The sequence below is a fragment of the Schistocerca gregaria genome, chromosome X, assembly GCF_023897955.1.
Source record: "Schistocerca gregaria isolate iqSchGreg1 chromosome X, iqSchGreg1.2, whole genome shotgun sequence".
Lineage (NCBI taxonomy): Eukaryota > Metazoa > Arthropoda > Insecta > Orthoptera > Acrididae > Schistocerca > Schistocerca gregaria.
Window position 1 is genome coordinate 726,076,260 of NC_064931.1, and position 27,246 is coordinate 726,103,505.

The following is a 27,246-nucleotide window of genomic DNA, read 5'->3' on the forward strand; positions in this document are numbered from 1 at the left end:
TGGAACATTATGGTGAAAGGGGCACAACAATAAACAGTGTATGTTACAGTGAGATGCTTACTGCCAGGCCAAAGTCTGCAATTCGAAGCAAATGTTGAGGATTGCTGTCAAAAGCTGTTGTGTTGTTGCATGACAATGACCGTCCACATACTGCTGCCCACACTGCTGAAACACTTCAGAAACTCAAATCTGAAGTACTGGATCATCCTCCATATAGTCCCGATGTTGCCCCTGCTGACTATCACTTGTTTGGTTCACTCAAACAGGCATTAAGGGGCCGTCAATTTGCCTTGGACAAAGCAGTGAAAGAAGCAGTGCATTCCTGGCTCGCAGCTCAACCGAGAACCTTCTTTTATGAGGGTATCAGGAAGCTTGTACAATGATGGACCAAGTGCATTGAAATGCAAGGAGACTATGTCAAAAATGATATTCTTGTAAGTTTCCTATTTGATTACAGTAAATTTTTATAACTACATTGCAGATCATAATTGACTTAGGCTCGTAGCTAGTGAAGAGGTAGTGCACTGAAGGGGGAAGTGGGGTGCGGGGGGGGGGGGGGGGGGGGGTGCGGGGGGGGGGGGGGGAAGAGCTTTATGACAAAACTTTTTGGATAGGTTAATACACTACTGGCCATTAAAACTGCTACACCACAAAGATGACGTGCTACAGACGCGAAATTTAACCAACAGAAAGAAGATGCTGTGATATGCAAATGATTAGCTTTTCAGAGCATTCACACAAGGTTGGCACCAGTGGTGATACCTACAACATGCTGACATGAGGAATATTTCCAACCAATTTCTCATACACAAACAGCAGTTGACCGGCATTGCCTGCTGAATGTTGTGATGCCTCATGTAAGGAGGAGAAATGCGTACCATCACGTTTCCGACTTTGATAAAGGTTGGATTGTAGCCTATCGTGATTTTGGTTTATCGTATCACGACATTGCTGCCCGCGTTGGTCGAGATCCAATGACTGTTACCAGAATATGGAATTGGTGGGTTCAGGAGGGTAATGCGGAACACCATGCTGGATCCCAACGGCCTCATATCACTAGCTGTTGAGATGACAGGCATCTTATCCGCATGGCTGTAACGGTTCGTGCAACCACGTCTCGATCCCTGAGTCAACAGATGCGGACATTTGCAAGACAACAACCATCTGCACGAACAGTTCGACAGTGTTTGCAGCAGCATGGACTATCAGCTCAGAGACTATGGCTGTGGTTACCCTTGATGATACATCACAGACAGGAGCACCTCTGATGGTGTATCAATGACGAACCTGGGTGCACGAATGGCAAAACTTCATTTTTTCAGATGAATCCAGGTTGTGTTTACAGCATCATGATGGTAGCATCCGTGTTTGGTGACATTGCCATGAACGTACATTGGAAGCGTGTATTCGTCATTGCCATATTGGCGTATCACCTATTGTGATGGTATAGGGTGCCATTGGCTATGCATCTCGGTCCCTCTTGTTCACATTGAACAGTGGACGTTACATTTCAGATGTGTTACGACCCGTGGCTCTACCCTTCATTAGATCTCTGTGAAACCCTACATTTCAGCAGGATAATGCACGACCGCATGTTGCAGGTCCTGTACGGGCCTTTCTGGATACGGATATTGTTCGACTGCTGCCCTGGCCAGCACATTCTCCAGATCTCTCTCCAATTGAAAACGTCTGGTCAATGGTGGCCTAGCAACTGGCTCGTCACAATACGCCAGTCACTACTCTTGATGAACTGTGGTATCGTGTTGAAGCTGCATGGACAGCGGTACCTGTACACGCCATCCAGGCTCTGTTTGACTCAATGCCCAGGCGTATCAAGGCCGTTACAGAGGCAGTTGTTCTGGGTACTGATTTCTCAGGATCTATGCCCCCAAACTGCGTAGGAATGTAATCACATGTCAGTTCTAGTATAATATATTTGTCCAATTAATACCCATTTATCATCTGCATTTCTTCTTGGCGTAGCAATTTTAAAGGCCATTAGTGTAATACACATTCTGAGACATCAATGAACAACTGCTAATTGTTTCTTTTCAAACGAAGACAGAATACATGCAGAGTAACACACTTTCTCACTAATTGTTCTCACAACAAATAAAAATAATTTTGCAACTAAAAATTAAAATAGTACAAATTGAATAATTAATCTGATAATGCCACACCTCAGTTCCAAAACTTGTTATGAAGCAAAACTTAGTTATGTGCCCGTTCTAAAAAAAAAACCACATGTGCCTTGCAAAACAAATGCAACATCACCAGCCACCGCTTGAAACAGTTGCATGTGTGAAATTATTGCAAAATGTTTACGGTGTTGCCATGTCAATTTGAAAGTGGAAAAAAAAAATATGTAGAAAAATAAAAATGGAATTACTATATCTTTCCCTGATTTTGTATCACTCCTGATTCTGACTATAATCACATTCCATGCAATGACATGGTGTATCTGGATCAGGATTAACATTAATTAACTACAGGGGATACAATTTTTCAACAAATTCACACAGTAATGGTGTAATGACCATTTTTCATTTCAAATAAGTCTTAAGTTATGAAGGCTGAACAGGTTACACGAAGTATGATACTGTGCACGATTTTTCAGTTCATACACACGGAGCGGCAAAAAGATCTGATGGTTTTAAAGTACAAATAACACAAATGTTAGGAGTGATAAAAAATGTTTTTTTGGTTATTACAGAATGGGGTTAATGGAAATTAAAGAAAATAACACTGGAACAACCGGTTTCATCAGTTTAAGATTTGATGATGATGTCCTTGAAATGGTGTCGCCGTGTCATGAAGCACTCTTCCAGTCTCGCACCAAAACTGTCACACACCTTTCGTAACACTGCAGGAGACAGGTTGGCTATTTCTTGAGTTATGGCCACCTTAAGTTCGCCCAATGTGTGGGGTTTGTTTGTGTAGACTCTTGATTTCAAGAAAAAATCACAAACACTTAGATTTTTGCAATATTCCCAAAACGCCAGATTACTCATCCACAAAAGTCTACTAGCTTTTTGGCTGTATGAGCAGTTGCCCCAGCCTGCTGGAACCATATTCTAATGCACACTAAGTGTTTTTCTTATGTTCAGGGATAAGGAATTTTGTAACATCAACAGATAATGTTGCGAATTGACCGTAACAGTTTGACCACCCTCTTCAAAGAAGTATGGCCCAATGACAGATGCTTTTGTTATACTGCACCACACAGTGACCTTAGGACTATGCAGAGGATGTTCATGCAGTTCTTCAAGATTTGTAGCTGACCAATAATGAAAGTTCTGTTTGCTTACACAACTGTAAGCCTCGTTGCTCATCATGAAGATTTTTTCATCTGTCATCAAATCAATCATTTGCTCTTAAAATGCTTTTCATTTTGCATATTCATTGGGCTTTAACTGCTGAAAAATAGCCATTTTGTATGGATGGAAATGCAGATTGAACCACAAAATTCGTCTTACTGATTGTTCAGACATATGCAAAGCAGCAGCTTGTTTACGGGTCGGCTACCAAGGACTGGCTTCCACAGCTTCTCTTACAGTATCAATATTATCTGGTGTCCGAGCTGATCTTGGACAGCCTGTTGACTTCCATTTCAACACTGAACTGGTAGTCTGAAGAGGCACTCCTTCTTCAGGCCACGAGTGGCCTACCGGGATCATCCTCAGAGGAGGATGCGGATAGAAGGGGCGTGGGGTCAGCACACCGCTCTTCCGGTCGTTATGATGGTATTCTTGACAGAAGCCACTACTAATCGGTTGAGTAGCTCCTCAATTGGCATCACGAGGCTGAGTGCACCCTGAAAAATATCAACAATGTATGGCGGCTGGCTGGTCACCCATCCAAGCGCTGGCCACACCCAACAGCACTTAACTTCGGTGATCTCTTGGGAACTGGTGTATCCACTGCGGCAAGGCCGTTGCCCTGAAGTTACTCACCACAACTTAATTGTGTGGCATATTAGAACTTTTTCTCATGGACCTAAATTAAAATGCCTTCAGAACTGCCACAGCATAGCAATACAGGAATCACCACTTTTAAAAAATGCCTTGATAACAAATGTACGATGCTCAACCTACCACTGCTCCATGGCTACTAAAAATGTCCATATGTAGGCTCTAAAATGCATCTATCGCCACCATCTCCCACCACCTACTCACTCAACCACACAGCGGCAAAAACCGTCAGATCATTCTGCCACCCCTGTACTACCCTCAAAATTTTCTTTGGCTCTCACACTCAGTATCTTAGTACTTAGTTGACAAATAGTAGGGGACATTGGCAAAATGTATGTCTACATCAGTACTCACTATGTGTTGCAATCACCTACTACTTCAGTGAATTCGCCACTTTTTGAAACCCTTTTATTTTTGTAAGAAGTGATATTTTGATAGTGATCACTAACTAGAGGTGTTGCTACCCTCAATAGGATGCCTCGTCATCAATAGCACACCTACCAATACAATGCCAAACACAAAATATAGTAGTTGTGGTTGGCATGAGAGCCAACCGTATGGTTAAAGGAGGCCGAAATGCACGCATTTTAGCTCACGCAGGCTGGCGTGAGGTCTGGAACATGACAAGGGAATTAGAATTGAGAAAAACGGTCATAGCTGGTGGAAACTTAACTTTAATCCATGAATGATGAACGGCGCTCTTTATGGTACATGATACACAATATCAATAGTACGGATACTGGCGCCTTGCTAGGTCGTAGCAAATAACGTAGCTGAAGGCTATGGTAACTATCGTCTCGGCAAATGAGAGCGTAATTTGTCAGTGAACCATTGTTAGCAAAGTCGGCTGTACAACTGGGATGAGTGCTAGGAAGTCTCTCTAGACCTGCTGTGTGGCGGCGCTCGGTCTGCAAATCACTGATAGTGGCGACACGAGGGTCCGACGTATACTAACGGACCGCGGCCGATTTAAAGGCTATGACCTAGCAAGTGTGGTGTCTGGCGGTGACACCACAATAATGTTGACACATCCTGCCTGCATTTAAGAGATGCGACAGCCAGCTTTTGCCAGTTATTTTCTATCTCCATACACTGTGGATATCAGCACTCACCAGTTAAATGTACTATTTGATAATGTGCTATCATTGTATCTTCAGCAGAAATATGCTGGCAGTGTTCGTGTAGTGTTAGCTTGCTTACTTCGATTCAGATTGCCCCTGCATATGATGACACGGTATTTGCTAATTATTTTGACGCTTCAGTGGTAATGAAAAGTGTGATGCACATTAATGCAGGATAAACAGGAAACATGGCCACAACTACAATGATGTTGAAAGTCCACAACAAATCCACAGGTACAACAACAACAGTTCTAAAGCAAGCCGCCCAACAACAATGCATGTCACAGCATTATGGGAAAAATCAACTACTTCAGAAGCAAGAAAAGCACTGGTAGTCTCGGCAATCATTCTATAACACTCCATGGCACTGCACCTACCCCCTCCAATGTTTGCATCATTCCAATTAATCAAAGAGGACTGGTCATCTTACATCAAGCATCTAATGTAACATTTTTCATAGTGTTGTATATGGTAACAGGCTCGGGGAGTTGGCAGGCATAAAGATGTATCAATTCCTTAGAAATCTCATATCATTAGTAAACATAGTGTAATAAATATTTCAAGAAGTATGAAATTTGCTAAGGTAATGTTTTCAGCATCTAGTTTTGGTAGCATCAAGTTAAGTTTTCAGGAATCACACAAGTGATCAAACCAATTACGCAAGGCAGGTTAAGCTGATCTCCTCGCAAATATTCTTTTACATGTCATATATGCCAAGTTTCTTATCCTCTTCAATGATCCACATTATCGTTGTTCAAAATACTCCCAAACAGCTATCCAATCCAGCACTGGAAAATGTAAGTCTCAGGCATTTCAACTAGCAGTCTTCAGCTAATCAATCATAAATGCTAAATGAAACTGCAGTCTTGAGTACAGTGTGAATTTTCCAAGCATCATCATCATCATCATCATCATCATAAAAATATTTGACCCATCGTGTGGTGGCGCATACCTAAGCATGCAATAAAGAATCACACATCTGATTTTTGCTTTGTGAAGAGGAATGTGGTCAATATTGTTTGCAGTTATTTTTGGTATTTGGTGGTTTCTATATTATAATGTACATGCTATTAACATATGCTGCTTCACAGCACTGGTATTTTGAGAGTTTTTCAAAATATTATTTTTTTCATGTAATTTATTATAATAAAATGCAGGAAAAGATATATTTGTAGTCTTAAAGGACTTTTGTTCTATATCGTGTGCTAGTTTATGCCATTTCCACATACTGGTGCATTCAAGATTAATCACAAAACGTGTTGTTTTTGTACAGTTTCTAGTAATTAAATGTCAGATAATGAATTCACTTATCATAAGATCAAATATATAGAATGAAATAATGATTACCAACTGCACTAGAAAGGATATAGACATGGACTGTCATCTGAAAAGTTTACTCCTGATTTCAGAAAATTTATTTTTTATTCGCCTTAATGTTTTCTTAAGTATTTTAGAGTTTTAATTTAATAGAAATATGTTCTAGAGTATCTGTTGTTGTTGTTGTTGTGGTATTCAGTCCTGAGACTGGTTTGATGCAGCTCTCCATGCTACTCTATCCTGTGCAAGCTTCTTCTTCTCCCAGTACCTACTGCAACCTACATCCTTCTGAATCTGCTTAGTGTAGTCATCTCTTGGTCTCCCTCTACGATTTTTACCCTCCACGCTGCCCTCCAATACTAAATTTGTGGTCCCTTGATGCCTCAGAACATGTCCTACCAACCGATCTTTTCTTCTAGTCAAGTTGTGCCACAAACTCCTCTTCTCCCCAATCCTATTCAGTACCTCCTCATTCGTTATGTGATCAACCCATCTAATCTTCAGCATTCTTCTGTAGCACCACATTTCGAAAGCTTCTATTCTCTTCTTGTCCAAACTATTTATTGTCCATGTTTCACTTCCATACATGGCCACACTCCATACAAATACTTTCAGAAATGACTTCCTGATACTTAAATCAATACTCAATGTTAACAAATTTCTCTTCTTCAGAAACGCTTTCCTTCCCATTGCCAGTCTACATTTTATATCCCCTCTCGACCATCATCAGTTATTTTGCTCCCCAAATAGCAAAACTCCTTTACTACTTTAAGTGTCTCATTTCCTAATCTAATTCCCTCAGCATCACCCGACTTAATTCGACTACATTCCATTATCCTCGTTTTGCTTTTGTTGATGTTCATCTTATATCCTCCTTTCAAGACACTGTCCGTTCCGTTCAACTGCTCTTCCGAGTCCTTTGCTGTCTCTGACAGAATTACAATGTCATCGGCGAACCTCAAAGTTTTTATTTCTTCTCCATGGATTTTAATACCTACTCTGAATTTTTCTTTCCTTTACTGCTTGCTCAATATACAGATTGAATAACATCAGGGAGAGGCTACAACCCTGCCTCACTCCCTTCCCAACCACTGCTTCCCTTTCATGTCCCTCGACTCTTATAACTGCCATCTGGTTTCTGTACAAATTGTAAATAGCCTTTCGCTCCCTGTATTTTACTCGTGCCACCTTCAGAATTTGAAAGAGAGTATTCCAGTCAACATTGTCAAAAGCTTTCTCTAAGTCTACAAATGCTAGAAACGTAGGTTTGCCTTTCCTTAATCTAGCTTCTAAAATAAGTTGTAGCGTCAGTATTGCCTCACGTGTCCCCATATTTCTACGGAATCCAAACAGATCTTCCCCAAGGTTGGCTTCTACCAGTTTTTCCATTCGTCTGTAAAGAATTCACATTAGTATTTTGCAGCCGTGACTTATTAAACTAATAGTTCGGTAATTTTCACATCTATCAACGCCTGCTTTCTTTGGGATTGAAATTATTATATTCTTCTTGAAGCCTGAGGGTATTTCGCCTGTCTCATACATTTTGCTCACCAGATGGTAGAGTTTTGTCAGGACTGGCTGTGCCAAGGCCGTCAGTAGTTCTAATGGAACGTTGTCTACTCCCGGGGCCTTGTTTCGACTCAGGTCATTCAGTGCTCTGTCAAACTCTTCACGCAGTATTATATTTCCCATTTCATCTTCATCTACATCCTCTTCCATTTCCATAATACTGTCCTCAAGTACATCGCCCTTGTATAGACCCTCTATATACTCTTACCATCTTTCTGCTTTCCCTTCTTTGCTTAGAACTTGGTTTCCATCTGAGCTCTTGATAGTCATACAAGTCATTCTCTTTTCTCCAAAGGTCTCTTTAATTTTCCTGTAGGCAGTATCTATCTTACCTCTAGTGAGATAAGCCTCTATATTCTTACATTTGTCCTCTAGCCATGCCTGCTTAGCCATTTTGCACTTCCTGTCGATCTCATTTTTGAGACGTTTGTATTCCTTTTTGCCTGCTTCATTTTCTGCATTTTTATATTTTCTCCTTTCATCAATTAAATTCAATATTTCTTCTGTCACCCAAGGATTTCTATTAGCCCTCATCTTTTTACCTACTTGATCATCTGCTGCCTTCACTACTTCATCCCTCAAAGCTACCCATTCTTCCCCCCATCCCTGTCAATTGGTCCCTTATGCTCTCCCTGAAACTCTGTACAACCTCTGGTTCTTTTAGTTTATCCAGGTCCCATCTCCTTAAATTCCCACATTTTTGCAGTTTCTTTAGTTTTAATCTACAGTTCATAACCAATAGATTGTGGTCAGAGTCCACATCTGCCCCTGGAAATGTCTTACAATTTAAAACCTGGTTCCTAAATCTCTGTCTTACCATCATATAATCTATCTGATACCTTTTAGTATCTCCATGGTTATTCCATGTATACAACTTTCTTTGATGATTCTTGAACCAAGTGTTAGCTATGATTAAGTTATGCTCAGCGCAAAATTCTACCAGGTGGCTTTCTCTTTCATTTCTTACCCCCAATCCATATTCACCTACTATGTTTATTTCTCTCCCTTTCCCTACTACTGAATTCCAGTCACCCATGACTATTAAATTTTCGTCTCCCTTCACTATCTGAATAATTTCTTTTATTTCATCATACATTTCTTCAATTTCTTCGTCATCTGCAGAGTTAGTTGGCATATAAACTTGTACTACTGTCATAGGCATGGGCTTCGTGTCTATCTTGGCCACAATAATGCATTCACTATGCTGTTTGTAGTAGCTTACCCGAACTCCTATTGCTTGTTCATTATTAAACCTACTCCTGCATTACCCCTATTTGATTTTGTATTTATAACCCTGTATTCACCTGACCAAAAGTCTTCTCCTCCTGCCACCGAACTTCACTAATTCCCAGTATATCCAACTTTAACCTATCCATTTCCCTTTTTAAATTTTCTAACCTATCTGCCTGATTAAGGGATCTGACATTCCACGCTCCGATCTGTAGAACGCCAGTTTTCTTACTCCTGATAACGACGTCCTCCTGAGAAGTCTCCGCCCAGAGATCCAAATGGGGGACTATTTTACCTCCAGAATATTTTACCCAAGAGGACATCATCATTATTTACCCATATAGTAAAGCTGCATGCCCTCGGGAAAAATTACGGCCGTAGTTTCCCCTTGCTTTCAGCCGTTTGCAGTACCAGCACAGCAAGGCCGTTTTGGTTAGTGTTACAAGGCCAGATCAGTCAATCATCCAGACTGTTGCCCCTGCAACTACTGAAAAGGCTGCTGCCCCTCTTCAGGAACCACACGTTTGTCTGGCCTCTCAACAGATACCCCTCCGTTGTGGTTGCACCTATGGTACGGCTATCTGTATCGCCTCCCCACCCTGGGGGGGTATTTGATGTTATGTATATATAAGAGAAATCTCCATTCAGAAGTGAATTAGCTTGATATTGTGAACATGCCACAATACATGGACCAAGAACTGCAAGGCTGATGTCTGCATCACTAGCTGATTCCCTTGCAATTCAGTACAGTAGATACTACAGACAGAACAACACAGTTAGTATGTGGACAAGGGAGCAACTGTGCATTTTAATAGATGCTGTGAAAGAGGTGCAGTGTTCATATAATGTTAAAAGTAACACTCACAGCATTCCTCTACTAACAATTCCCTGTCCAAGACTTACGCAGAACTTCTTCGCAATTTCCTTGGCTCATTTTCGATGATCGTTAAGTTTTCATGGACAATAATAAATGGTTACTAGCCAATTCTTTGTCACTAAAATTTGAAATGACACTTTATGCAATACAGTATTTGTAAGATGTTTCCTCCCAGTACTTGTCTAACATACAACAACAAGAAGACAGAAGAGGCTGATGGTGTTAAGTTCTTGGAATCACAAACTGGTGATAAATTCAGTTGGGAGGAACACACCACAGAACCGCTGAATCACTTAAAACAAACCTTTATTTGCAATGTGGATCTATTCAACATACATGATAAAAAAATGAAATAAAAAATGTCATACTTTCACTCCTTAATGTAACAGAGTCATTTTCTGAGTAACTCATCAAGACATTCTAAAACTTTCAGAGTCCAAATGCAGGAAATATGAATTATTCATGGTATGAAATGAAGTATGTCCTGCAGAGATCTCTCAAGGAAGAGAGGGTACTCATGCTCATTCCCAGTATGTTATTCCTTAATGAAATTTGACCTAAATGATATAGCTCCTTTCCAATCCAACACCTCAGGTCATAGATTTAATGCCAGAAATAAGTATAATCTTCATAAATACCTAAAATCACTGACTTTGGCCCATAAAATGTCCATTAATTGGGAACACACATTTTCAGTAACTTGCAAGTAGCCATAAAAATGTTTAGCTACTGATAATGGTCAGTTTAAAGGTCTACAGGATTTACTCGTGGCCATCTACTCCTACTCCACTGATGAATTTGTTAGTAGAACCAATTGATGGAAATATTATTGATAATAGCTAATAATACAAGTGTTATGTAAAATTTGACTTCTAGCTATTTTCAGTGCATTAACATGAGCAATATAAATAAGTGTTGTGAACTGATTTTCTGTTTTATGATGCATGGCTACAACAGCCTAACAATTATCATATGCTCCTCAGTAAATACATTATTCTGGGTGACTCTCCGAAGTCTTGATAGATGCATTTTCTCCGGTGTTTCATCATAGACAAGAGTACCGCAGGAGCACCCCAGGTAAGTGTGATAGGACTGCTCTTATTCTCTATATACATAAATGATCTGACGCACAGGATGAGCAGCAATTTATGCCTGTTTGCTGATGATGCTGTGGAGTATGAGAAGGTGTTGTCATTCAGTGACTGTAGGAGTATACAAGATGAGTTAGACACAATATCTGTTTGGTGTGAGGAATGGCAGCTAGCTCTAAATGCAGAAAAATATAAGTTAAAGCAGATTAGTAGGAAAAACAATCATAAAATGTTCGAATAAAATATTAGTAGGCTACTGCTTGACAAAGTTGAGTTGATTAAATATCTAGGCATAACACTGCAAAGTAAAAATGAAATAGAATGAGCATGTAGTTAGTGAGTTACATATTCCATACATCATTTGAATGATCTCTTATCATTGGAATGAGTCAGTTTATAGAATATGTACACATTATTAGTGTTAACATAATTGAACACATTATCATTTTATTCCCATACATGAAGTGCATTTAAATACCAGATGGCTGCTGAGTGAGATCACAAGAATTTTCTTTGTCCACTAAAAGAACTTATTTAAGAGGAAATATTGTCAAATTTAAATTTTCATTGTCTTGTATACTTGCTGTAGTGTCCATTCTTGTCACACAACTGAATATCAGCATCCCAGCAGAGCTTGTTCTTGAAAAAACTTGTTCTTTAGCTGAAGTCCTGATAATCGCAACATAGCCTGAAATTTTGCGTGACATAAACACAAAAATTTCTATTGAGGTTTACCTGATAGTGCAAAATTTGTTAAAAAAAAAAAAGACAGCTACTAGTTTCATCAGTGTCTATTGTCACATAAAAGTGTCATTAAATGCTTCTAAATTGTATTCAACTAACACATTTCGTACTGTTTACTAGTTAGATAGATGCGATCTAGGCCTATATTTTCAGAGTGATAAATGTTTAGAAACCTGCCCAAACATGCTTGATAACATAAATTCTCTAAAAGCAAAGTAATTACAAATTCATTCTTCTGTCATTGTATCTCAGAAACAGTACAAAAACAACAACCACCGTACATAAGACCTTTGTGTCGTTTTGTGTTTACACACAGCCAATCTCACATCCATGACAAATTTAAAACATTCTTAAAACTTAATTATTCTTTTGAAACTGGCCATGAGTGAGAAATGTGGGAGCTGTTATATGGTAGTGAGTACAGGGATTTGTTGCCAATCTTGTAGGAAATATTTTCACTGGGGAGGATGCAGTGGGGAGAACAGACGAGGCTCTTTCCTGGAACTGCAGAGTATACAGTAGGAAAATTTTGATTGGGGAACAGGAAAGGCAAATCTGTGCCCTTCAGGCACAGTTGGAGGAGGCAAGGAAGGAACTTATAAGGATCAAGTGAGATAGGAGGAAGGTGGTTGGGAACTGGCAGCTGGTAGGAGGATAGGAATAAAGAGAACGCGATCTGACTGTTTTATCATCAGGACCAAGAACAAGTATCTACCACAGCCAGAGTTATGTGGAGAAGAGCCTCAGGTAGAACAAGGAGCAGGAAAAGTGCAGCACACTTCAACTGAGTCCAAGAAGCCTAGGAATGTACAAAGTGTTAGGAAGAAGAAAGTGCTGCTACTACGTAGTAGCCATGGGCGAGGTGTAGGCCCTCAATCACAGGAAAGTTTACGGGCAGTGTAGTAGGCCACCAGTATCTTCAAGCCAAATGCAGGGCTAAGTCATGTGATAGAGGACCTAGGGTCTTTATGTAAGGACTTTACAAATGAGGACCATGTAGTGATAGTGGGTGGAGCGGCAAACACTTTGGACAGGGATGGGGCATATGACATTGGTGGTGACCTGGACAAGACAGCTTCCCTGACTCATGGCACCAACGTACACTTTGTTGAGCTGTTCTGGCATCGTGATTGACCACGTCTTGATGGAGCTGTGAGGTGAATCATTGTGGGATTGGGGGTGGCTCTGAGGAGAGCCGACTTTGCTCATTTTTCTCTGGTGCCATTCGGGACTATCAACAGATGGGGTTTCACTAGTCATGGCCTACACCTAAACAGGACTGGGAAGGGAAGATTGGTACAGCTGATTCATGAAAGTATTGGGGGTGGATATCGGGCCACACATGGTCAAATACCTGTTGTCATAAGTAGGGAAAGTAGGTCCTTTTTAGGATAAATCTAGACAACAGGTTTCCCTGCCTAAAGAGTATTTCCAGTACTTTAAAAAATACTGAAACAATCACTCATAAGACAGATTTTAACACCTCAAACGTCACATATACCAGATGTCACAAAGAAAAACAAACCGTTGGAAAGAGTAACATGGGGCATTTCACAGACTTAACAATCCTCCATCAAAACATGCAATCAATAAAAAATAAAATACAACTATTAGAAGTTGAGCTCCAATCTTTGAACTGCACAGTAATTTGTATTACTGAGCACTGGTGTAGAGGTACACAAATCCAACATGTAGTATTATCGTCATATGAAAGGGCAAACTCTTACTGCAGAAGTACTTCCGGGGGTGGAGGATCATGCATTTATATCAGAACAGGAACACAGTTCAAATCGAGACATGACCTCAGGACCGTAAGTAAAGAGAAACACTTTGAAATATCAGCTATTGAATTAACAGGGCTTGATATCACTAAGAAATTAATCATTTTTTGTATGTATAGATATCCCAGTGGTAGTGTGGGCACTTTTTTCAACAAGTTAACAGAAGTTCTACGTAAAGTCTCAAGTACAAAGGTCAACATAATTCTGTGTGGGGACATTAACATCAACACTAACATCATACATGAATCCAGCTGCACCTTCATAAACATCCTTCAAAGTTTTGGCATGTTGCTATTGGTCAATAGTGCAACAAGGGTTACTCCAATGACTGCATCAGTAATTAACGATGTGACTACAAATATGGATGTGGAAAAATGTGATGTAATTGTAAAAGATCTCTATCAGACCATCTCTGTCAAATAGCAACAGTAAAATCAGGCTTCGAATCATTCCCTAAACTACAAGCCTACAAATGACATCTATCAGAAATTAAAATAAAAGATTTTTCAAAAGAAGTAGAAAAACAAAGCTGGGATGAAATGTATAAGGAAACCAATGTGAATATGAAATTCTCTAAATTCTCCACATTTTTTTAAATTGAACTATGAAAAGGCATTTCCAAAAGTATGCATGTCCGTATCAACATCAGACAGAAACAGATGGATAACTGCAGGTATTAAGAAGTCCTCCCAAATACTTAAACACCTCAGTTCCATGAAAAAGATTCGCAATGATTCATAATTCTTAAATTTCTATCATAGATACAAAAAGGTCTATAGGAAGGTGCTGATTGCTGCAAAAAAGTCATTTAATGACAAAATAATATACAGGGTGGTCCATTGATCATGACCGGGTCAATTATCTCACGAAATAAGCATCAAACAAAACAACTACAATGAATGAAACTTATCTAGCTGGAAGGGGGAAACGAGCTGGTGCTATGGTTGGTCCACTAGATGGCGCTGCCAAAGGTCAAATGGATATCAACTGCGTTTTTTAAAATAGTAATTCCCATTTTTATTTTATATATGTGTGTAGTACATAAAGAAATATGAATGTTGGACCACTTTCTTCGCTTTGTGATAGATAGTGCTGTAATAGTCACAAACATATGGCTCACAATTTTAACAGTTGGTAACAGGTAGGTTTTTAAAGTAAACCCAGAATGTAGGTACGTTTGAACATTATGTTTCGGTTATTCCAATGTGATACATGTACCTTTTTGAACTTATTTCTGAGAATACACACTGTTACAGTATGATTACCTGTAAATACCACATTAATGCAATAAATGCTCAAAATGAGGTCCGTAAACCTCAATGCATTTGGCAATACGTGTAACGACATTCCTCTCAACAGCAAGTAGTTCGCCTTCCATAATGTTTGCACATGCATTGACTATGCACTAACACATATTGTTAGGCATTGTCGGTGGATCATGATAGCAAATATCCTTCTACTTTTCTCACAGAAAGAAATCCGGGGACGTCAGATCTGGTGAACGTGTGGGCCATGGTATGGTGCTTCGACGGTCAATCCACCTGTCATGAAATATGCTATTCAATACCATTGCAACTGCACGTGAGCTATGTGCCGGACATCCATCGTGTTGGAATTCTGTCATGCAGTGAAACATCTTGTAGTAACATCGGTAGGACATTACGTAGGAAATCAGCATACATTGCACCATTTAGATTGCCATCGATAAGATGGGGGACAATTATCCTTCCTCCCATAACGCTGCACCATACATTCACCCGCCAAGGTCACTGATGTTCCACTTGTCACAGCCATTGTGGATTTTCCATTGCCCAATAGTGCACATTATGCCAGTTTACGTTACCGCTGTTGGTGAATAACGCTTTGTTGCTACATAGAACGCATGCAAAAAATCTGTCATCGTCTGGTAATTTCTCTTGTGCCCAGTGGCAGATCTGTACACAATGTTCAAAGTTGTCACCATGCAATTCCTGCTGCATAGAAATATGGTACGGGTGCAATTGATGTTGATGTAGCATTCTCAACACCGATGTTATTGATATTCCCAATTGTCGCGCAATTTGTCTGCTACTAATGTGCGGATTAGCCGTGACAGCAGCTAAAACACCTACTTGGGCATCATCATTTGTTGCAAGTCATGATTGACGTTTCACACATGGCTGAATACTTCCCGTTTCCTTAAATAACGTAACTATCTGGCTAACGGTCCGGACACTTGGATGATGATGTCCAGGATACCGAGCAGCATACATAGCACACACTCATTGGGCATTTTGTTCACAATAGCCATACATCAACACTATATCGAACTTTTCCGCAATTGGTAAATGGTTCATTTTAACACGGGTAATGTATCACGAAGCAAATTCAGTCCGCACTGGCGCAATGTTACATGATATTGCATACTTATATGTTTGTGACTATTACAGTGCCATCTGTCACACAGCAAAAAAAGTGGTCCAACTAAAACATTCATATTTCTTTACGTACTACATGAATATGTAATAAAAAATGGGGGTTCCTATTTAAAAAAACGCAGTTGATATCAGTTTGACCTATGGCAGTGCCATCTAGCGTGCCAACCATAGCGCCATCTGGTTTCCCCCTTCAAGCTAGACGAGTTTCGTTCTTTGTATTTTTTCGCTTGATGCTTATTTTGGGAGATATTTGGCCCAGTCACTATCAATGGACCACCCTGTATAATGCAGAGAATAAAAGCAAAGCAGCCAGGGATGTTACAAAAAAGGAAATGGGGAGAGGCAAACAAATGCAGAATAACATGCTGCTAAGGGAGGAGGGTAAAGTAGTAAATGATGCACAGCACTTAGCAAAATACATAAATGAGCATTTTTCAAGTACTGCTGAGAATTTACAGCAAAAATTCCCCCAAACAAATATAACACCTGTAAATAATACTGCACTAAATACAATACTGTTACCTCCAACCACAGAGAATGAAGTCAATAAAACTGTTCAAAAACTAAAAAATAAAAGTCATTAGGCGTAAATCAAGTACCAATGTGTGTACAGAAACAATGCATAGGGATTATAAAGGCCCCTTAACAAATATAATAAATGAATCCTTCACATCAGGGACATTTCCAGGACAGTTACAATAGGCAAGAGTTTTACCTTTGCTTAAGAAAGGTAATGCAGAAGACATAGAAAATTACCGGCCCATTTCCCTGCAGTCAGCATTCTCAAAAATAATAGAAGCAATTATGAAATAAGGATTAATGAATTACCTGAATAAATACAATCTTCTAAGCGAATCACAGTTTGGTTTCTGAAGTGGAAAAAATATGGAGTCAGCCACAGAATTCACAAAAGTTGAATTTGATGCTCTTACAGAGGTGAGTGTGTCACAGGCATATTTTTGGATCTTTCTAAGGCGTTTGATACGGTCGACCACAAGATTCTATTTAATAAATTAGAAGCATCAGGAATACGATAGTTAGCCAATGACTGGTTTTGATCAAACCTAGCAGATAGGGTACAAAGAGTAGAGATAATACATACTTCAAATATATCAAAACATTTAGTAAAACACTTATCAGAACCAAAATACATTAACATAGGGGTTCTGCAAGGTAGCATATTAGGACCAATACTATTCCTGATATACATCAATGATTTTCCCCAATAGTGTTACTCATGGTGAAAAAATTCTCTTCACTGATGACAGCAATATTTTAGTCACTGAGAAAACAAGAGAACTCCTTGCCGAGAAAGCAAATGGAACTCTCAAGGAAGTTTATGATTGGTAAATAGGCAATAAAGTGACATTGAACATAAAGAAAACTAATGCTATGAATTTCAGTTTGAAGAGGAAAAGTGACAATGTTAAATTAAATGTAGATGGCACCTCTATAGACTGTGCAACATATGCAAAATTCCTAGGATGAATATTGATTCACAGTTGAAGTGGTGTGAACACACAAAGGTACTTGCAAACAGAATGTCATCAGCATGTTATGCCCTTAGAATCCTATCATCAGTGTGTAACATGCAGTGTCTTTTAGCTACGGAAATTTAAGGAGATGGGACCTGGATAAACTGAAAGAACCAGCGGTTGTACAGAGTTTCGGGGAGAGCATAAGGGAACAATTGACAGGAATGGGGGAAAGAAATACAGTAGAAGAAGAATGGGTAGCTTTGAGGGATGAAATAGTGAAGGCAGCAGAGGGTCAAATAGGTAAAAAGACGAGGGCTAGTAGAAATCCTTGGGTACCAGAAGAAATATTAAATTTAATTGATGAAAGGAGAAAATATAAAAATGCAGAAAATGAAGCAGGCAAAAAGGAATACAAACGTCTCAAAAATGATAACAGGAAATGCAAAATGGCTAAGCAGGGATGGCTAAAGGACAAATGTAAGGATGTAGAGGCTTATCTCACTAGGGGAGAGATAGATACTGCCTACAGGAAAATTAAACAGACCTTTGGAGAGAGGAGAAACACTTGCATGAATATCAAGAGCTTTGACGGAAACCCAGTTCTAAGCAAAGAAGGGAAAGCAGAAAGGTGGAAGGAGAGTATAGTGGGTCTATACAAGGGCAATGTACCTGAGGACAATATTATGGAAATGGAAGAGGATGTAGATGAAGATGAAATGGGAGATATGATACTGCGTGAAGAGTTTGACAGAGCACTGAAAGACCTGAGTCCAAACAAGGCCCTGGGAGTAGACAACATTCCATTAGAACTACTGACGGTCTTGGGAGAGCCAGTCATGACAAAACTATGCCAGCTGGTGAGCAAGATGTATGACACAGGCGAAATGCCCTCAGACTTCAAGAAGAATATAATAATTCCAATACCAAAGAAAGCAGGTGCTGACAGATGTGAAAATTACCGAACTATCAGTTTAATAAGTCACAGCTGCAAAATACTAACGCGAATTCTTTACAGACGAATGGAAAAACTGGTAGATGCGGACCTCGGGGAGGATCAGTTTGGATTCCGTAGAAATGTTGGAACACGTTAGGCAATACTGACCTTACGACTTATCTTAGAAGAAAGATTAAGGAAAGGCAAACCTACGTTTCTAGCATTTGTAGACTTAGAGAAAGCTTTTGACAATGTTGACTGGAATACTCTCTTTCAAATTCTGAAGGTGGCAGGAGAAAAATATAGTGAGTGAAAGGCTATTTACAATTTGTACAGAAACCAGATGACAGTTATACGAGTCGAGGGAAGCACTGGTTGGGAAGGGAGTAAGACAGGGTTGTAGCCTCTCCCCGATGTTATTCAATCTGTATATTGAGCAAGCAGTAAAGGAAACAAAAGAAAACTTCGGAGTAGGTATTAAAATCCATGGAGAAGAAATAAAAACTTTGAGGTTCGCCGATGACATTGTAGTTCTGTCAGAGACAGCAAAGGACCTGGAAGAGCAGTTGAATGGAATGGACAGTGTCTTGACAGGAGGATATAAGATGAACATCAACAAAAGCAAAACGAGGATAATGGAATGTAGTCGAATTAAGTCGGGTGATGCTGAGGGAATTAGATTAGGAAATGAGACACTTAAAGTAGTAAAGGAGTTTTGCTATTTGGGGAGCAAAATAACTGATGATGGTCGAGAGGGGATATAAAATGTAGACTGGCAATGGGAAGGAAAGCGTTTCTGAAGAAGAGAAATTTGTTAACATCGAGTATAGATTTAAGTATCAGGAAGTCGTTTCTGAAAGTATTTGTATGGAGTGTAGCCATGTATGGAAGTAAAACGTGGACGATAAATAGTTTAGACAAGAAGAGAACAGAAGCTTTTGAAATGTGGTGCTACAGAAGAATGCTGAAGATTAGATGGGTAGATCACATAACTAATCAGGAGCTACTGAATAGAATTGGGGAGAAGAGGAGTTTGTGGCACAACTTGACTAGAAGAAAGAATCGGTTGGTAGGACATGTTCTGAGACATCGAGGGATCATCAATTTAGTATTGGAGGGCAGCGTGGAGGGTAAAAATCATAGAGGGAGACCAAGAGGTGAATACACTAAGCAGATTCAAAGGATGTAGGCTGCAGTAGGTACTGGGAGATGAAGAAGCTTGCACAGGATAGAGTAGCATGGAGAGCTGCATCAAACCAGTCTCAGGACTGAAGAGCACAACAACATTATTCATATGCACACTCAATTCTTAGCTATGGCATTCTTTTTTGGGGAACAAATGCACAAAATATAAACACAATTTTCAAACTCCAGAAAAGAGCCATAAGAATAATAACCAAAGATACTAGTCGAGCTCGTTGTAAAGACCTGTTCAAAACACTGGAAATTGTAACTGCTCTGTGTGAATACATTTACCAGTCAGTTATACACATCAAAAGTAACACTGGTAACTGCACAAACAGCTCTGTCCATGACCATGCAACAAGAGCTAGACTCAACTTACATTTACCAAGAAAAATAAACAAACTCAAAACAGCATTTTCTACCAAGGAATAAAATTGTACAATAAATTACCAAAAGATATTAAAGAAATTGAAAAATACACTTATTTAATAGGGCAGCTACAAAGTACCTGTTATGCAATATATTTTATACATTGAAGGATTACTTAGATAAAACAGAGTAGGGGTTTCATAAAAAATGTCATAATAATAATAATAATAATAATAATAATTATTATTATTATTATTATTATTATTATTATAAAATATCCAACATTCCATATAATACCTTCACTTTGTTTTTTTCCTTTCTAGAAATACTTACCCCCAAGCTATACATAGCACAGTACTAATACCTCTCCTTTTTTCTGAGCTCAACATGTCACTCATTATGGATGGATACTGAGCCAGTTTTTCAGGATGGCAAATGGGAAGTTGTGGTACAGAAAATGGCCCAGAGATTACCAGTGTGTGTGTGTGTGTGTGTGTGTGTGTGTGTGTGTGTGTGTGTGTGTGCGCGCGCGCGCGCAATGACTGATAGTGAGATATGAGTGAACAGTGTGGCATTACATTATTTAATAAGTTATTTGTAAAAAAAAATATTGCATACCAGGAGTAAATCTAATGATTGTCTCTAACTAGAAGTGTGTAAATATGTGTGTATATGAATTAGCTTATTTTAAATTGATCTAAACTTGTAAATACTTTGACATGTCCTAAGTCCCTGTAGAGAGAGATATACAGATGAATGAAACTGCTGCTGCTGCTAGAAAGTTGTCATAGGATTAGAAGTAGTTGTCCAGGAGAAATGAATTTAAATTAGATTTAAAACTTGCTTCACTATCTGCCAAACATTTTATGTTATTGAGCAAATGATCAAAAAGCGAACACTCGACTTTGTCTTATTGGGAGAATTTTGTGAAAGAGAGACTACATACAGGACACTAGTGTGACCCATTATTGAGTACTATTAGAGTGTTTGGGATCCCCACCAGGTCAGATTAAAGGAAAACATAAAAGCAATTCAGGGGCATGCTGCTAGATTTGTTACCGGTAGGTTCAACTGGCTCGCAAATATTATGGAGATGCTTCGTGAACTCAAATGGGAATCCCTGGAGAGAAGATGAAACTCCTTTTGTGAGGCACTATTGCAGAAATTTAGAAAACTGGCATTTGAGGCTGACTACAGAACGATTCTACTGCCACCAACATACATTTTGCGTAAGGACCACAAAGATAAGATGCAAGAAATTAGGGCCGATAATGAGGCTTTTAGACATTCATTTTTCCTTTGCTCAATTTGTGAATGGAGCAGGAAAGGAAATGATTAGTGGTGGTATGTGGTACCCTCCACTACCCACCATACAGTGGCTGTGTGTAAATTCGCATTTCATTTTTGCAATGTGTAGCTCGAGTCAACCCAAACAAACAACCCTCATCACATCTTTCACGTGACACCCAGTGTTGATGGATAGGGTTGGTCTGCTTCCTGTTACAAACAAAATGATTTTTGAAGCAGAATTTTACTTACTCATTCAATATAACAGACCCATATTAGTTTGGTGTGAAAATAGTTTTATCAATATGTATTAACAGGGACAGTACAAAGTGATACTGGGCATCATGAAAGATGTGAGAGCAGTATATATTTGGGCCGACTCCAGCTACACGTCGTAAAGATGAAATTTTTTTTGTGTTGGTCTAGCGGGTCAAGCACTAAAACTCCAGACTTGGAGGTCCTTGGTTCAATTCCACATAGGGGTATCTGATCTCTGTTCCATTTCCATCCCTGCTCTAATGCCTACCACTTCACTCTGTTAACTTACACCCACAGGGTTCTCTCCATGGTGTCCCTCTTCAACATTGTATCCCCTCTCCCCAACCTAGTCATCAATTTCATCATGTGTCATTTCCCTGCCTGCACCAGTGCAGGTCACATTCCAATCCTCCACCTTTGCTGGTACCTCTCCCAGCCTCCCTATCCTCTCCTCTTCATTCCTCTCAACCATTTCACTTACCTAGGACAAATTAACCGAGTGGAATATAATAAATCCATTGGTGTGTGTATTTTTTGGAGGTGGGATGGGGGTGGGGCAGGAAGATCTGAAGGAGGAAATTGCCCAAAAATACAAACTATTTCCATACATTTTAGATGCCTATCAATCGCAAAACACAGCAAATGTTCCCATTCCCATTATTTGCATTCCCTCCAGGACTTCCAGCACCATAGGTTACAAAATCAGCTTGGTGTCAGTGATTGGTTATGGTTAGTTAGTTGTTTCTCATATTTTGCGAACAACTGCAGTGTGCCTATTTACATAAGGGTAACAACTTGGTTCAAAAGTTCATCTCAGACAATCTAGAAGAGCACAGTGCAACATATCAAGGTTGATATGCATGTTTTCTGGTATTTCCAATCATTTGGAAATTCTTAATTAGCTATCTGCCCCAGTTTTTGCACTTTTTTCTCAGTATCTTACCACATTCATTGTTCCTGTATATACTTCTTTTAAGTTTTTGTGTAACTCAAATGAGTATCCTACACTATGTGATCAAAAGTATCCAGAACAACCCAAAAAACATACTTTTTCATATTAGGTGCTTTGTGCTGCTACCTACTGACAGGTACTCTGTATCAGTGACCTCAGTAGTTGTAAGGTATCGTGAGAGAGCAGAATGGGGTGCTCTGCGGAACTCAGGGCCTTCGAACGTGGTTAGGTGACTGTGTATCACGTGTGTCGTACGTCTGTACGCGAGATTTCCGTACTCCTAAACATCCCTAGGTCCACTGTTCCTTATGTGATAGTGAAGGGACAGGTACAGCACAAAAGCACACAGGCCACTCTCGTCTGTTGACTGACAGAGACCGCCAACAGTTGAAGAGGGTCACAATGTGTAATAGGCAAACATCTACCCAGACTATCTCACAGGTATTCCAAACTGCATCAGGATTCACTGTAAGTACTATGACAGTTATGCGGGAAGTGAGAAAACTTGAATTTCATTGTCAAGCAGCAGCTCATAAGCCACACATCATGCTGATAAATGCCAAACAACACCTCACTTGGTGTCAGGAGCATAAATATTGGACGACTGAACAGCGGAAAAACACTGTGTGGAGTGACGAATCATGGTACACAATGTAGTGATTCCAATGGCATGGTGTGGGTATGGCTAATGCCTGGTGAATGCATCTGCCAGTGCGTATAGTGCCAACAGTAGAATTTGGTTGTGGTGATGTTATGGTGTGGTCTTGTTTTTCATGGAGGGGGCTTGCACCCCTTGTTGTTTTGTGTGGCACTATCACAGCACAGGCCTACGTTGATGTTTTAGGCACTTTCTTCCTTACCACTGTTGAAGAGCAATTTGCGGATGGCAATTGTATCTTTTATCACAATGGAACACCTGTACATCATGCACAGCCTGTGACTGAGTGGTTACGTGACAATAACATCCCTGTAATGGACTGACCTGCACAGAGATCTGACCGCAATCCTCTAAAACACCTTTGGGATGTTTTGGAAAGCCGCTCTTGTCCCAGGCCTCATCAACCGACATTGATACTTCTCCTCAGTGCAGCAGTTTGTGAAGAATGGGCTGCCGTTCCCCAAGAAACCTTCCAGCATCTGATTGAACATATGCCTGCAAGAGTGGAAGCTGTCATCAAGGTTAGGGTGGGCCTACACCATATTGAATTCTAGCATTACCGATGGAGGGTGTCATGAACTTGTAAGTCATTTTCAGCCAGGTGTCCGAATACTTTTGATGACATAGTGTATCTTGATCTCTTCAAATTGCTTCAAATAACATGTATCTACCCACCTACGTTTTTCAATATATATAAGGGGTTTAATAAAGCATAACTGCAAGATTAATAACACTATTTAGAAAGTTATTAAACTATGAAATTTATTTTCATGTCTTACAAGCACAACATTTCAACTTTTGATTCTTTTTATGACAATTACATTTATATACAGAGATAATAATCTAATCAAGATTACCATAATGTGTGGGTGTTATGCAATGACTGTTACAATGAAAGTAACCCACAGTTATTCACAGTGTTGGACATAAACATAATTTTTACCATTAAGGGATACCTATGGTTTGCTTATATTAAAAAAAATCTTTGTAAGGAAATAATTACACAGGTCTGCAACATAAAAATTGTTTCAAATTTATTAAATGATTTTTATAGTGTTTTCAACGTTGATTTTGGGAAAAATAATGAAAAAATTCCATCACTTACAGCTATTCCACAAATTGCTTGTCTAGTTTTAGTTTTTTTTCAGCAGTCTAGTGAGTTTGAATTTTGGTTTTTAAGATCTTCATAAACTGTTAATTAGCCATTTTTATACTAGATATACGTAAAATAAGGAGAGGCCAGCAGTATTTTCATGTCAGTGCCTGCCTGTCGCGCTGCCCCCTTCCCCCACAATCACCAAGCAGTGAGCTTCTGCTATTGTCCTTCAGTTCACAGTACCTCATCACTCTGTGCTGTTCACATGTTGTTGTTACTAGTGCTTTAAAATAGTGACTGTTTTCTTGTGTTGTGAAGTTGTTTTATGGACAGTGGACAATGACTACCAAAGGATGTATAAACTTGCCACATTGCTTCTACTACATTTGTGGTAACTATACCATTAAAGAGCAACAAAGAAACATTTCTGAATTTTGTTGTAAAAGTACATTTCACCTATTCTGGCATAAAGTTAGGTGATGAAGATAAAGCCTTGGGCCCCACACAAAATTTGTTCAGTGTGTGTTCAAGAACTGGGGCAACGGCTTCAACGTAAAAAGCAGTCCTTACGTTTTGGAATACCAATGGTTTGGAGGGAGCTCAAAAATCATAGTGATGACTGCTATTTTTGTTCTTGCAACATACGAGGTTTCAGTCTGAAAAACAGAAAGGATATTTCTTACCCTAACATTCAATCAGCCATTTGCCCTGTTCCTCATGGACCTGAAGTACCAATACCCTCTTCTCCAGATTCTTTGGATGATCACAAGCCATTGGCTCAGCAAGGTGATGGTGAAGAAGACAGAGATTGCTACAATCCTGGCACAACTGATTCCATTCCATTCTCACAATCTGAACTGAACGATTTAGTTAGAGACTTAGGCCTTTCTAAAGAATCAGCAGAGGTTTTAGGATCTAGATTGAAAGATAAACATATTTTGGCTCCAGGTACATCCTTTTCTTGGTATCGATCAAGGGAAAAGGAGTTTGTATCTTTCTTCTCTTAAGAAGGTGACCTGATGTTTTGCAGTGATGTTCCTGGACTTACAGCACGTTTCAAAATAGAATATGCTCCTGATGAGTGGAGACCTATTACTGATTATTCAAAAAGAAGCCTTAAAACAGTACTTCTACACAATGGCAAAAAGTATGCTTCTATACCAGTTGGACAGTTGGTTCACTTAAAAGAATGTTACGAAAACCTTGAACTGGTTTTAAACAAACTATGCTATTCAGACCAAAAATGGACACTATGTGGTGATTTAAAAGTGATTTCAATGCTGTTTTGTGAACAAAGTGGCTATACAAAGTTCCCTTGTTTTCTCTGTGAATGGGGGGTGGGGGGGGGGGGGGGGGGGGGGGGGAACAAACAAAACACAACCTTACAGGTAGGGGTTAAAAATGTTGAGAGGAAAAGTCATGTGGATCCCTAAAAGGTGTTACTTCCACCACTTCACATTTAGTTGGGGCTGATGAAACAATTTGTTAAGGCATTGCCAAAAGAAGGGGAGTGTTTCAAATGTCTTTGTGGACAGTTTCCTGGTTTATCCGAGGGAAAGCTCAAAGAAGTAATCTTTGTCAGATCAGACATTAGAAAACTAATGACAGATCCCAACATTGTGGACAAAATGGAAACAAAAGGAAAGGCAGCATGGAAATATTTTAAATTAGTTGTTACTGGTTTCCTAGGAAACAAAAGAGATCCAAACTACAAGACAATCGTCGCAGACATGCTCGACAACTTTAAGAAGCTGGGCTGTAACATGAGCATTAAAGATCATTTTCTCCACTCACATCATGACTACTTCCCTGCAAACCTTGGTGATGTAAGTGAAGAGCACAGCGAAATATACCAAGACATCAAAGATATGGAAAGAAGATATCAAGGAAGATGGAATGTCAACATGATAGCGGACTACTGCTGGATGATAAAAAGAGATAATCCTCAACGAGTCCACAGCCAGAAAAGCAATAAAAGAAAACTGAAAGTGTCATCATAAGGACTTATGAGCTTAAAGAGAAATGGATTATTTTTAAACAAAAAAAAAAAGAGAGAGAGATCGGTTTGTGGGGCACTCAACTGCGCGGTTATCGGCGCCCATACAAAGTCCCAATTTTTACGCAGTCCAATTTTTACTCAGTCGAATCGAGTCCCTCTTACGAATGTTGATGATGATGATGATGAAATGATGTGAACAACACAAACACCCAGTCTCCAGGCAGAGAAAATCCCCAACCCATCTGGGAATCGAACCCGGGACTCCATGATCCAGAGACAGCCACCAGAGAAATGGAAGTGTACTGGAAACGTAGTTTAGAACCTGATTTATAAATAAAATAAAATTTTATAATGTTGGAAAAAATGTGATAACTTGCTTAAATTTTGTTATTATGCCCAAAAATACTTCCTCTTTTGTGAGGAAACTTGACATGATAGAAAAAAAAATGGATTGCATTTTTGAAATCAGCATTGAAAAGTACATAAAAGTCAGTTATCAAATTTCAACCAACTTAAAAAAAAATATTTTTTTGCAGACCTGTGTTATCTTGGTCATTCCAAGATCTTACAGTACAGCTATCTATTTGTGATTTTTTTAAAAACAAACAGCTTCCACATTTTCATTTTTGGAAGGAACATTTACTAATGTGACCTAGCTATTTCTGAAAAAAATTCAAGAATATTCTGTATCGTGAAATCAAGTGTAATCATGGAGCCAGGGTAACACCGCTGAATAAGTTCTTCTATATACTTATACTGCTGTATGAATTCTTCTTGCATGGCTCTCCAGACAACCTGTAAACAAAAAACATCTCATTAAATCAGAAAATGTATAAAGAAGACAGATCCAAACTGCAAGACAATTGTCGCAGACATGCTCGACAACTTTAAGAAGCTGGGCTGTAACATGAG

At 39.3% G+C, this 27,246-nt stretch overlaps 1 protein-coding gene across 3 annotated transcripts in view; it reads right to left on the reverse strand.

The window, feature by feature from the left end:
• Positions 1-23,975: 23,975 nt before the first annotated feature.
• Positions 23,976-27,246, reverse strand: part of LOC126299597 (exocyst complex component 1) — a 267,483-nt gene continuing 264,212 nt past the window's right edge. For all 3 annotated transcript variants that reach the window (XM_049991619.1, XM_049991618.1, XM_049991620.1), the window contains one exon: positions 23,976-27,129. In XM_049991619.1, coding sequence (XP_049847576.1) covers positions 26,977-27,129 — 153 coding nt within the window. In that variant the 3' untranslated portion in view covers positions 23,976-26,976. The remainder of the gene's footprint in view (positions 27,130-27,246) is intronic.